Source organism: Nannobrachium achirus, assembly GCF_963921795.1.
Source record: "Nannobrachium achirus genome assembly, chromosome: 8".
Classification (NCBI taxonomy): domain Eukaryota; kingdom Metazoa; phylum Chordata; class Actinopteri; order Myctophiformes; family Myctophidae; genus Nannobrachium; species Nannobrachium achirus.
In genome coordinates, this window is record NC_137817.1 from 27,966,251 (window position 1) to 27,979,658 (window position 13,408).

A 13,408-nucleotide genomic window follows, 5' to 3' on the forward strand; every position below is an offset into this window, starting at 1 on the left:
TCAAAAAGCCCAGGAAATTCCTCATGTAAACATGGCTTCCATCCCCACTGCACTGACAAACGGCATGTCCTCACTGCAGCTCGCTGTTCAGTGTTCAGCGCCACAGAATGGACAGAATGGGGGGGGGGAACTGAAACGTGACGGGAGGAATTACCGGAGCGGCACAAAAAAGGGAGAGTGTCTAGTGGGAGGAGGGAGAGCGAAGGAAAAGAGGGAGAGAGACTCCGTGAGGAGGAGAGGCAGTGGCCTAGATGTGTGAAACGCAGGAGTTTCTTTTCTAGTTCATTGGCTGATTATCAGGGGGTAGGGTAGCTGACTACTAAGGCAAATGAGAGCTAATGGGAAAGTTTTAAACCACTTGATCACACCTGTAAAGTTCATACCCCTTCTTTTAGGAGCTACTGCTGGTCCATTTTTGTGCGCAATTTTGCTCACACTTAATGTGGGGAACTATACTCATTTTAAGTTGCGCCGCGTGCGTTATTTAGAATTAACACGTTATGAAAAATGCACTGAGACCCTCACATCATAGACTAAATATACTTTCGGCCACACATTTCGCTTGACTGACAGCGATGGCCTTGGAGGCAGAGAGTGACAGAGGTTCGTCAAGGAGCGCTCACGAAAAATATCCCCGGGCGGCGTTGGAGCGCAACGGCTATGTGAAAACATGTGTCACCCCTCTGTATCAGGACGCCGAGTGCCAGTCGTGGCTGAGACTCGCTGTGACATGGAGTTCCCGTGGAGTGTCGTCTGCGGTCTGCGTGGCCTCCGTCTCAGTTATTCTCGCTCTGCTGCTCAGATTGGTCGATTGGGATGTAGACACACACAACAGCAGCAGAAGCAGCAGCAGCAGCAGCAACGAAAGCAGCAGTGAGCCCGGGTCGCTTCTTCATTTCGCAACGAGCGGCGCCGCGGAGCTGCTGTTGGCCGTGTGGTACTTATTCTCCCCCGTCTTTACACTCGTGTGTGCCTTCTTCTGGGTCGGACTGTATCTGATCCGCTGCGGGGTGCTGGTCCGCACCGCGGTCTTCCTGCTAGCGGTGTGCCACTTGGGCGAAGCCGCAGCACAGTCCCTCCTGCGGGGCGCGGAGGACCAGCTGCTGTCCTTCCCCGCCACCCTGGTGGTCCTCGGCTGCCTCAGCGGGGCTCTGCTGGCCGTCCGAGTGCGCCAGGGAGTGTCCATCCTTGTCTTCATCAGCATCATCAGGGCCGTGTCGCTCGTCTCGCTGAGCACGGTCCGCGCCGGCTGGAGACCCTACCTGGCCTACTTGCTGGGGCTGCTCGGGGTTCTGCTTGCACGGTATGCTGACCGGCTCCTGCCGGCCCCAGGGACCAGCGGGACGGGGTGCTGTGGCTCTGTGACCGGGGCGAAGGAGGAGGACATCCCGGTCTTCAAGAGGAGACGGAGGTCCAGCTCCGTGGCGGCCTCGGACATGATGGCTCATCAGAGCAGCAAGTCCCACCGCAGGACCTCCCTGCCCTGCATTCCGCGGGACCAGGTCAGTCCATTCAACTTTATCATTCAACTTGTGCTTTGATTTCGCTTTGTTTCTTAGTAGTAGGCCTATATGACCTTTCAATTACAATTGCACATGCAGCCTGGATAATGGAGAAGTGACGGTGACATTGAGTTGCTTCTTCAATGAGCATGCTAGGGGGCTATCATAATAATAATAATAATAATATTAATAAGATTATTAAATATGTCAATAGCGTATTAGTGTTATTTTACAATTTCTCAGACCTAGCTTATTGTTGTTTTCTCATCTTAGGCTGACAAGTTTGCAGGACAACGTTCTCACTTGTCTTGTTTACCTTCCCCCTGATACAGCTGTTAATGTGGTCATCATCATGATGCCTAAATGTGTTTGTGTTGCCGATAGGTAAATGGACAGTGCACTTTGCAAGCTAATGCTGTGTTAAAATTACAGGCCTGGCTGATTGCCTCTGATGAGTGTGTATATCTATCCGTGCGTGCCTGTGCGCATGTGTAGCGTCCATGCACGAGTGTGAGACACCAAACGATGATACATATTGTAGGCTACTTTATGTTTTTTGCTTCAATGGGAACTGACGCGGGTATAGTTGATTGACAAACGAAAACTCTTAATGAGCGATGGGACAAACTCTGACGTTCTTATTTTTTTTTCAATGGCGAGTAGGCTAGCACACGAGTGACTATCACCCACTGGATGCTGGCCTGGTTTTACTGTAATAAAGCTAAGAGCAGAACCAACCAGACCTCTGTTGAAATTGAACCAGTTAAGCATGAGAATATGTTGCTATGCTATACAGCCCGTTTGGATTTTGTCATTGCAATCCTTCAAATCACTTGCACTGAGGGTGCACAAATTCAGACATTACATTCACTACATGTACTTACATACACTACATTTTTATTCTGTCTTTTCTTGATTGCTAGCATAGGCACTCTTGTTTAGTAGGCTATAACATAGCAACATAAGATGACACATCTGGGCTTGGGTTAGAATTACATATGCTCAAATACATACTTCCATTGGAATAAATAAATACATCTTAAATTGCTAGTTTTCCATTTCATTTAATGTAACATCCTGTCATATCAGGGCTTCTCAAAGTGGATGTCTTGACGCAAGTTCAGGGGTGCCTCAGAATACTTTCATAATATTTGGAATTTATCAATGTCACTTCAGTCTAGACCCTCTATACTTAGTAAAATAGACAGAGTTAAACTGTACTTGGTGCGTTCTTTTTCAGCCTACAGTACACCAAGTCTTTTCACCAAAAATAGCAGATCTACAAGCTCACAACATGTGACATGTTGGTTAATGTTCCCCCCAGAATAGGAATGCTGGGGTTTATTTTCAGTCTGTCCTAATGGAAACAAATATTCTCTCCAGTTTTCCTTGTGACGTGCTGTATCTTTGGGGGAAAGATTTACATATTTACGTACCGTTAATATGACAAAAGGTGCAATAAAATAACAATGTAATTCAGGGTTGCCGTGGATGAAAGTTATTTACAGGGGTGGCCTGAGCCAAAAAAAAATTGTGAACCACTGATGTATAGCATAATACAGACCAGGTTCAAGAGCTGAGCAGGTTCAGAGTTGTGTCAACTCATTCATTCATTCATCCATCCATTCATTCATTCATTCATTCATTCATTCATTCATTCATTTACTTTCAGTCAGTCAGTCAGTCAGTCAGTCAGTCAGTCAGTCAGTCACACTCACTCAATGGTAATCATATCATGAACAGACTGTATTATGTGTGACTGAGGGAGAGATGTTTACACCATGTTGAAACAACTGATGTCTGCCACAGTGCCAGTGTCACTGATGGCCTGGTCTCTCAAAAGTCTCTGAAAGATGTTGACTACTTTAGTTTCAGTTTGCATTATGCTCATGCCCTCTAGTGACCGATAAGATCAAAACAATTGTTCAAAAGTGAATAGAAGAGTTGTCAATATCATAAACCACAGTTTTTGTCTGTTACGTCCTTGTTCCTTTAGGTGAAAACATGGCATTGATATAATAGTCCTATAGATTAATTTGTGATTTCCTCTTCTTACAAACGTTCTAGCTTCCCCTTTATAGACTCTGGCTACAGGGGTCAAGGGATGTTGATATGGTAGAGAGTGGAAGCAGTTTCATTATATTAATGTGGGTCACTAATATGTATAATGGTAGGAGGCAGAGGTAGGGGAGATAGTGATATTGTATAGGCCAGAGTACCCTCATTCATTATATTTCACTAAAACATAAGTTAAATTGTGTTATTTTTAGTTCTTGTTGGGGTATTTGACAAGTTGCGCACCCACAGACATTTACCTATCCTAACTGGTTCTCAAAGTGGATTTCAGGGACTCTCTAGGTTCCTTTGTGGGGGTCTAAATTGACCCTTGCAGGTGTACACTGTCAAAGTTAAGGGGAGACCTTCAAATTTCAAAGTTTGAGAACCAGTGATTTATACAGTGCCCATTGTCTTGCTCAGGGGGCACTTCAAAACAGATTGAGCTGGAGTGGAACCAGCAACCTTCCGATTCCCAGACAGAATTATCTACCCACTGACTGGCCCTAGTAACTATTTAGGTTATAAATGTATATTCTCTGATTGCTCACAGACCAATATAGGGTTTTATTTGTTATTTAACCTAACCGCGCGAGTCCCACTGAAACTTTTTTTTTTGTTGTTGCAAGGAACCCTGGCCAATAAAGTAACATGTGGGGATTTATAATATAAAATACAAAGCACAAATCAAAAACACAAATTACACATCAATACAAACTCAAGTAAAACACCTGCAGAGTCGACATCAGTCTTACAGTTTGAAGTAAATGTTTTAAATCATCCAAAGGGATTAAGTGCTCCAGTTTAATGTCTTTCTGGAGCTGATTCCAGGACCAGGGAGCATAAAAACGAAAAGCCATCCTCCCAAATTCTGTGGACGGACAAGGGATGGTAAAAAGTGGCAGGTTCAGAGTCTACATATTATATGCATCTGTGCATACCTTTGCGAACACAGCTGCTCCCCTTACAGTCATCCCTATATTCTGTGTGATGAAGATGAAAAGAATCAGAGAATCAGCTTCATCAAATCGCAATTAGTTTTTGTGCATTCTCCATATTTTTGTTGTTTCCAGAAAGAGAAAGAAACATCGACATAGTATACTGTACACAAAAAGATGTTAGGTGTTGTTGAGCAAGTCAGAGTCAGTATATTATATACACAAGGAACTGATTTTTGAGACTTGTCTTGCTTCTTTTCTCTTCCCATCTCTACCTCTTTCCCGTCTCACACATTTGATCCAAAATCCAAATCCTATAACTTACAATGCTTGATTGTGTTTCCAAATTTCGTTTTCTAGGGAATCCTGCATTAGCGAAAACAGCAACATTACCCATTTGCCTCAGTGCTTCTGGGAACAAGGTGACAGGAGTGTTGACAAATTGTACCGGCTCGTCTCTCTCAGCACTTAGATTCATGGCTTTGAAAGTCCATCCTCGTCTGAGACCTGTTGAAACACAACAGACCACACAAGTGACCAAACGCCATAGACGTACCCTCCAGCGACCTATCCTTGTTTTGCATTTCGTAACATCCTTGAGAGAGACAGAGATACAAGACAGGACACAAAGCAAAAGGCACACAGTGTAATGAACTGAATATGAAAAAACTGAAAATTAGCAAATGATGTAGTGCTTTATCAAGTCCAAAGGGTTTTCACTCAACAGTGTAAGAACTGGGGTCTTATTGTACATTGGCCGTTGTCAACATTTTACCTGCATACAAGCGCGCGCACATACTAACACACACACACACACGCACGCACGCACGCACACACACACACACACACACACACACACACACACACACACACACACACACACACACACACACACACACACACACACGCACACGCACACGCACATGCACATGCACACGCCATACCACGTCTTATTGTGATAATTAATTAATGAATTACCTTTAGTCACACACTGTCTTGTGTGGATAAGTAGGCTTCCTTTCCTGCCTGGTTTCAAGTCTTTCTTTCTTTCTTTCTTTCTTTCTTTCTTTCTTTCTTACATTCCCGTGGATAATACATTTCTCCAGATTGCAGTTGTACCTGAGCGAAGCATTATTTATGAGACAGACTTGTGAAGTTTATAGCAAGAGAAACAGGCAGCTACAACTTAAGTTGAAGTGAGACATCCTAGCCTAACCCATCAGACTTGCTTGTCGATGTGTGATTGTGATTGAGTTTGCCAGCTATGGGAGGTTACAGATAGACCTCTATGAAGTTGTTGAGTCAGAACTCATGATGGGGTTCTCTGAGATGCGCTTTGCATGCTATGGGATAGTAACTTCCATCACCGAATACAAAGTGAGAGAAAGTCTTTGGCCACGCTGAGCGCGACCTGCGCTGTGCGTTGTAAGTGCTCGAATTTGGCGGAAGTGCTGCGTTTAAGGGAAGTTACATCATGCAGTGAAGGTCTGTTTACATCCCCAGCGAAACAAACCAAAATATATTGTAGCTCTTAACTTTCTCTTAATAGGTTTCGGCAGTGTAACCTTTTCAGAATCCATGTTTTGTTTGGATATTGACTTGTTTATTACGAGCGCAACCAAAGGAGCGGGAGAAGTAGAACAGAAAAAATGTTTCAGCATACATTTGCTGGAACACCGCACTGTGAAAAAAATAACTTCCGGGGAAATTCACACTGCGGAAGTCCCACCTTTCTCCTTTCTAACCACTCTCTGCCTTATGTCGTGCCCAGGCTTTTCTCTCCACAGATGAGTAAGCCTGGCTACGCGAGGTTAGTGTTTGCCAGAACATGAGACCCTCCAGACTATGGGATGTAAGGGGATTGGGCAAAGACAGGTAGAGAGAAAGAGTGTGCGTACACGCGTGTGTGCCCCTGGTAGCTAACTGTTCAATGAAACAATGGTAGCAATTTCTCCTCTACAAAAAATATTTGGAATTATAAATAATCACCACTAAACAGGTTTTATAATTAAGATACATAAGATACATAAGATACAAGATACAGTACATGTCTGTCTGTCTGTCTGTCTCTCTCTCTCTCTCTCTCTCTGTGTGTGTGTGTGTGTGTGTGTGTGTGTGTGTGTGTGTGTGTGTGTGTGTGTGTGTGTGTGTGTGTGTGTGTGTGTGTGTGTGTGTGTGTGTTAATATTCACTATAAATATGAACACTGTATACTGGAGTTAACATTATATAGACCCTATCACTTACTATTCCTCTAACAAGCTGCCCACAAATCCACCCAACCAAATGCTAGGGCTTAGAGACAGTCTTGTTTAAAGTCAGATAGTGTCATGTTGTACCCACTATGACCTCACAACAATGCTGTGTTTTCGGGTTAAAGATTAGCATGTACTGCATGTGAAATATTTAGTAATAATCTTTCATTGTAAATGCTTTTGAAATGAGCTGCAAACCATTGTGGTCCTTCTGGATTAGATCCACACTGAATAGCTCTATGTTATTTTACAGTGACAGAAGTTGTTTGTGTTTAAGCCAGCGTCCTAGAGGAGTGGGGATTTTGGGGAAAAGGCCTTTGCTAGTGGTTTTTGGGTCACATTCAATCCAAACACACTCTCTGTTACGGGATAGCAACAGCCATAAAAGTAGGTCGTTTAAAAAAAGCCATGATGTTTTCAAGTGATTTGTTATTGCCATGAAGTGTTTCGTTTGCAGTTTCGTCTCTCTCTCCATTTGACATTGGCAGTGGTTAATTCCACTGTCCCTTGCATGTCACTGTGGCAAAATATAAACCTGCAAAGCATGATGAATAAGTAATGAGCTGGCAACGTGATGAACAAGAATGCGTCACTCACTTTATTACAACCATGTCAAAATTCACTGAATTAGCATTCTGTAGGCAAGCAATTATGCCTGCCAAAAGCTTGTAAGAATATTGTATTTATTTATTTTCTATTCATTATAAGCTACAAATGAGGCAATGCTTAAATGCATAACATATTCACCATTGTATCATATATCAAATAATGATGATAACTGTACATATAGAGGAAGAAAGACAGACAGACAGAGATAGCAAGTTCATTGCAGATTTTGAAGGAGAAACCTGGGCTCAGAATGCTATTTGAAGGAAGGCCCATATTCTCTCATTGACGCACAACCATTTTCCAGGGAGACACATGGCCTGCTCTGAGTGCCAGGGTGGTACGTGTGACTTTTTGTCACATTGCAGCTTAATAGGGTCATTTGGAAGGGCATGTGGTACTGGTTTAATGATCCCACTATACCCTCACAGCAAAATTCTCAGTGATAACTTGACTCCGAGAATGCTTTTGGAGGTCCATTTGTGACTGTTTTAACAGAGGATTTTACTGTGGGGTGCCTGACGATACAAACAATATTTTAGTATTATTTTATGTGTGTGTGTGTGTGTGTGTGTGTGTGTGTGTGTGTGTGTGTGTGTGTGTGTGTGTGTGTGTGTGTGTGTGTGTGTGTGTGTGTGTGTGTGTGTGTGTGTGTGTGTGTGTGTGTGTGTGTGTGTGTGTGTGTGTGTGTGTGTGTGTGTGTGGTAGTATTGGGAGTGGAGGTGTGCCTGACAATACAAATTGTTTGATTGCTGTTCAAATAAACAATCTATTTCAAATGATATTTACTGTAGTGCGAAAACATCTTATCCATCACAGCTGTCATCACAAAAGTTATATCTTTAGTATGTACATTAGGTTCACAGCCCTCTACACTTATAACAGCTGTTATTTGAGATAATCACAATTATCTTGCATAATTGTCATATATTGCCATTGAAAAAAATATTCATACATTTTAAAAGAAATGTAGAAATAGCCAAACTACAAGCTCACAACCCGTCACGATGTTGTGAGCTTTTAGATCGGCTAACCACTATAAAAGAAATGTATTATTTTATTTATATTTATTGTGTGATCCCCTTTCCCACCTTTCCCCTCTTCTTCTCTCTCGTTCTTTTATGGAAATAACGATATGATGGGAACTATGCACAAAAAATGAATTTCAACCACTTCTTTACTTCTGAAAACCTGTGATGTGATAATAAAATCAGTAATAATCACACATTTTAGTTTGGCAAGTACAGTTATCGTGACAGCCCTAGCTACTGTAGGACTGTTTGTGGTTTGTGGCAAATGCCACTTCATCTTCTGAGCTTAGCTTACTGATGTTTGCATAAGCCATGCACTGTCTGACATCATCTAACTACGCACAGAACCAGAATCCTAGCAACAGTTGTAAAAGTAGTTCCTAAGAAGAGCCTGTTAACTGTGTTTAGTTTAGTACCTCTAGAAACTTATATTGTATCATTAAAGGCAGAAAATATTGTGCACACCAATTATGAGGACCAGAGTGTTGGATAAATAACACTAGATATTATATATTTGTTTGTATACTTAATTGCAAGATTTATTTGACCGGCGCTAACCTTTCTTTTCTGGGTATCATGAACCATGACAAGCTGTACTGTTTTGAATACATTTGCATTAACACGACTGTCTTGTGTAAACCATTAAACATACAGTGTGCATTACGCTTAGGATATGGTATTGTATGTAACCTTTTATATTGAAGGTCTTATGGCACAATCAAAAACCAGGTTGAAAAAGCTTTTATCTTTTACTTTACTGTGGCTTACTTCCAAAAACCTCTTACCAAAGCTGGAGACTTGAGACTTTATTTAATTTTACAAAAATCAAGGCTTGAACTTGGACTGTGAGACTTTACTTTTTTGCGACTTGGCTGGTTTAAGACTCAACTTGACTCGAGACTAAACTCGATCAGATTTGACACCATGGAGCAAGTTTCGTTTATTCAATCGACTATAAATGTATATATCAGGTCTAATTTACCATAATGTTAATGCTTTGCAAACATAATAATTGATTTATGTGAAATTACATTATACAGAACGCATCCAGTTCTCCTGCTTGTGTTGTCTGCTAGTTATGCTTTTATGTCTTTTGAATTAAATGGGTTCGATCATTCAATGTATACGGCAAGAGATGGAGAGAAAAGGAGAGAGAGAGAGAGTCAGGAGAGAAAAACAGTGGAGGTAGGAAAGAAACATACTGTGAGTGGTGAGAGATTTGCTGGGAACGGTGTGTACTCTCTGTACAATCCTCAGTGTTCGTTTGACTCTGAGAGTGTAAAAATGTACCTGTTTTTACACTCTCGGAGTCAAATCAACGCTGTGGATTTTACGGTGAGAGGGGGAGTGCAGGGGGCTCCTGCCAAGCACAGCAGAAGTGTTGACGTTAAAAGGACAACTATCTGGTCCTTCTGCTGAACTTCACCACTTTCATTGTAAACATGCCATTTGTGTGAGCTGTCAAATGCATGCATGTGCGCGCACACACACACACACACACACACACACACACACACACACACACACACACACACACACACACACACACACACACACACACACACACACACACACTCGTCATACTATGTGATAAACATTTATGGTATGCGTGTGTCTGTGTGTGTGCATGGTTTTGTGGTATATATGTGTGTGTGTGTGTGTGTGTACATATGTGTGTGTGTCTCCTCCATGCCATATGTGCTTCTGCAGAGGAAAGAGGAACCTCTGGAGCTCACTGCTGAAAGGCTGCAGCAAATTATTTTAACCTGGCCTGGCTGTTACCCAGCAATCTGCACGCACGCGCACAGTCCGCACACGCACGCACAGTGCTTCCCTGCTGGCTGTCCAGATGAGGTTTGGTGGCCTTGGACAAGGCCTGCCTTGTTGCTCCACTCAATGGTGTGTTTTAGCTCCAAAATATGCTGGGGCAGATGGGGTGGAGGGGAGGAGGTTGGCCTGGGCATGGCTGCCCCCATCTAGGAGTAGAAAACTGGGTCTGCTTGTACATCTGTCTGTCTGTAAGCCTCTCTCACTCCCCCTTGTGTTAATTGCAGCCAGCCATGCAAAAATGGCAGATGCCAAGAGCAGTGTGCCAATAGGGTTTGCATGGATTTCTTACGGTGCGGACGAAGGATTTGGCATCTACAGATTGTGTCTGTACTCTATGTTCTTCTGAATGTGCCCGCAAAAGCTGACCAAACACAGCTCACACAGTTACATGTATTACATCAGGAAACAGAAACGTATATACAAGTACAGTCACACATTAGCAAATGAAGGGCTGAGGCTAACACCTGCTGAGGCAAAATCTGCATCAAAGTAAGATTTACAATGTCCATTTCATTCACCCATTCACACGACAGCTCAGGAAACCATTTACAAGGCACCAACCTGCTCATAAGAAGCAAGTTGGCAGCTAGGGCCTGAAATTCATTTTTCAAAATGATGGAGGATTCCCCCCTTTTATGCTTCAGGGGGATTTATACACTTTGGGGGGAAGAGATAGATTTGCTACTTGTAAGCTTAACTACCGTAAAAGGTCTTACTTTGTCTTATTCTATCTTAGATTGCATTTTGTTGCTCTGCTCCAACGTAAGGGATTCTAATTATGCTGTTGTGTTCTGTATCTCGCTCTTTTGTGTTTCTTATGGTGGCTCCCTCTGGTCTCCATACTCTGTTCTTGTACTGTCTCTTGACTCCTCTGCTTCATGTCTTTCCACTTAACAACTAATACAAATCATAAAAATAGTCAGCACACTGGATGGTATGCTCTTACAAACATGTATTATTGAAAAACAAGAAATATAAATATTGTACATCATATATATAAGACCAGTAAGACGCCTAAGTGTGAAAAGCGACCTCGCCCTAAAGGGCGATGTCACGCCATCTGTCTTGGCCATAAATGGATTCTGTTAGTGTGGTTTTCCATGGCATCATCCGGGATACAATCCCTTTTATGGCCATATATGGAGATCCCTAAGAGAATCCCTTTTATGCCATATATGGAGATCCCTAAGAGAATCCCTTTTATGCCCATATATGGAGAATCCCTGCTCTGAGTATCTGACATCACTGTGATGTCACCTGTTTATGCCCATATATGGAGATCCCTGCTCTGAGTATCTGTACCAGCCACACAGATATGGGCGGTCTTCCTCCATATATGGGCATTCCCATATTAGGTCCTGTTAGTTATGGGCTTAATATTGATGACATCAGGGATCTCCATATATGGGCATAGAGTGATTCCCATGACATCATTCACAACATACAATCCCTTTTATGCCCATACATGGAGGAGATCCCTGTCTGAACCAGCCACACCACTGTGATGTCACCTGTTTATACCCATATATGGAGATCCCTGCTCTGAGAATCTGACATCACTGTGATGTCACAGTGATGTGTCAGGGGAACCACAGTGTCAGGCTCTATCCTGCTCTGAGTATCTGACATCACTGTGATGTCACCTGTGATGTCACAGTGATGTGTCAGCCAGGGGAACCACAGTGTCCGGCGTTACCCGTACGGCACGGACAAGTTGTGCCGGTTCTGACAGTAAACTGCGACCTATGGTCGCAATAATAAATCAAACTACTCGAAAGACATCAGTCTTTGCTCAATTTGCATCTGGAATTTTATGGACTATATAATGTACAATTCTGTCTTTTTGTCTCCTTCTCCTCCTCTGTTAATAATCTCTTTGAACTACAGCAGTATCCTTCAGTCTTTCTTATGGTGGCTCTCCATGCTCTTTCTTATACTCCTCCCCTCCGCTTCATGTCTTCTCACTAAATAAAATTAAATAAAACTACTCACATGACATATAATTCTGACCTAGTTAGGCTAAAACCTCTGCTTCACCGTAGCAACTTTACTGTCATCTGTCTTAGCGTTGTTACTGTCATTTGTGGCAGTCCTTTTTTTTTTTCTTACGTCCGAAGCCTAATTTATGCTCTGTCGCAAACAAAATATGAATTGGTGTAACTTGCTTTAACAGAGAATGACACACGCACACACACACACACGCGCGCACACACGTGCGCGCGCGCGCACACACACACACACACACACACACACACACACACACACACACACACACACACACACACACACACACACACACACACAGACACACGCACACACACACACACACACACACACACACACACACACACACACACACACACACATAAAACAGCACTTAGTTCAGTTAATACTTCATAAGCGCATAAGTGCAATTTACCAACAAACAAGCATCTGTACGGGCCACTACCAAGTGTATCAGAGATTGCAAAGATAGCAGTCAGGAGGATGAGACTAGCCGGCCACTGCCACCGACACGAGAACTCCCAGCCACAAAGCTTGTACTGTGGGAACCAATTCGTGGGCATCGATCAAGAGGACGTCCCACACCTACCTAGTACCGACGTGGACGTACTAAAGAAAGATGCTGGTGCAGAAAGCACAATTGAGCTGGCCAGTTGTATGGAGAACTGAGATGACTGGAGACGTCAATGGAGGGCTTGTTAATGGAGGGCTCGTCTGAGGACGACATAGAGGGAATTTGGGTGCTTTTATGCGTTTTGTGCGGTAGTTAAAGATTGGACAGGGAGGCTTCGCTATTATTAGACTAAGGATGGACAATATTTGTCATTATCGTGAAATTGCAATAACAAAAATCTCTCAATATTTTTCTGCACCTCTCAATATTATCAAGGGCCTGTGAAAGCATCTACCATTGTATTGTTTTGTTTTGAACATGAGAGGGAAACAGCCTGCCTCTACTTCACTCAACTCTCTCGCTGATCACTTGGTTATTTAGCTAAATGTCTAGCCCGTTGTTGTTTTTGGCTGAACGTGAACTTATCTTTAGTCAACCAGTGCTGCCAGTACCAAGAGACACAAGCTAAAGTGGCACACAGCCTCAAAAAAGAGTGCATCTAATTAATCCATAGCATCCCTATTCTGAGCATGTCATAATAAGTTGTATCTCATTGTGTTAAATACATGGTAAAT

General features: G+C 42.8%; 1 protein-coding gene across 2 annotated transcripts in view; it reads left to right on the plus strand.

Annotated features, from left to right (window-relative positions):
- The first annotated feature begins 320 nt into the window (after nucleotides 1-320).
- Nucleotides 321-13,408, plus strand: part of pde3a (phosphodiesterase 3A, cGMP-inhibited) — a 76,328-nt gene continuing 63,240 nt past the window's right edge. For both annotated transcript variants that reach the window (XM_080731378.1, XM_080731379.1), the window contains exon 1: nucleotides 321-1,502. In XM_080731378.1, the coding sequence (XP_080587504.1) occupies nucleotides 576-1,502 (927 nt within the window). In that variant the 5' untranslated portion in view covers nucleotides 321-575. The remainder of the gene's footprint in view (nucleotides 1,503-13,408) is intronic.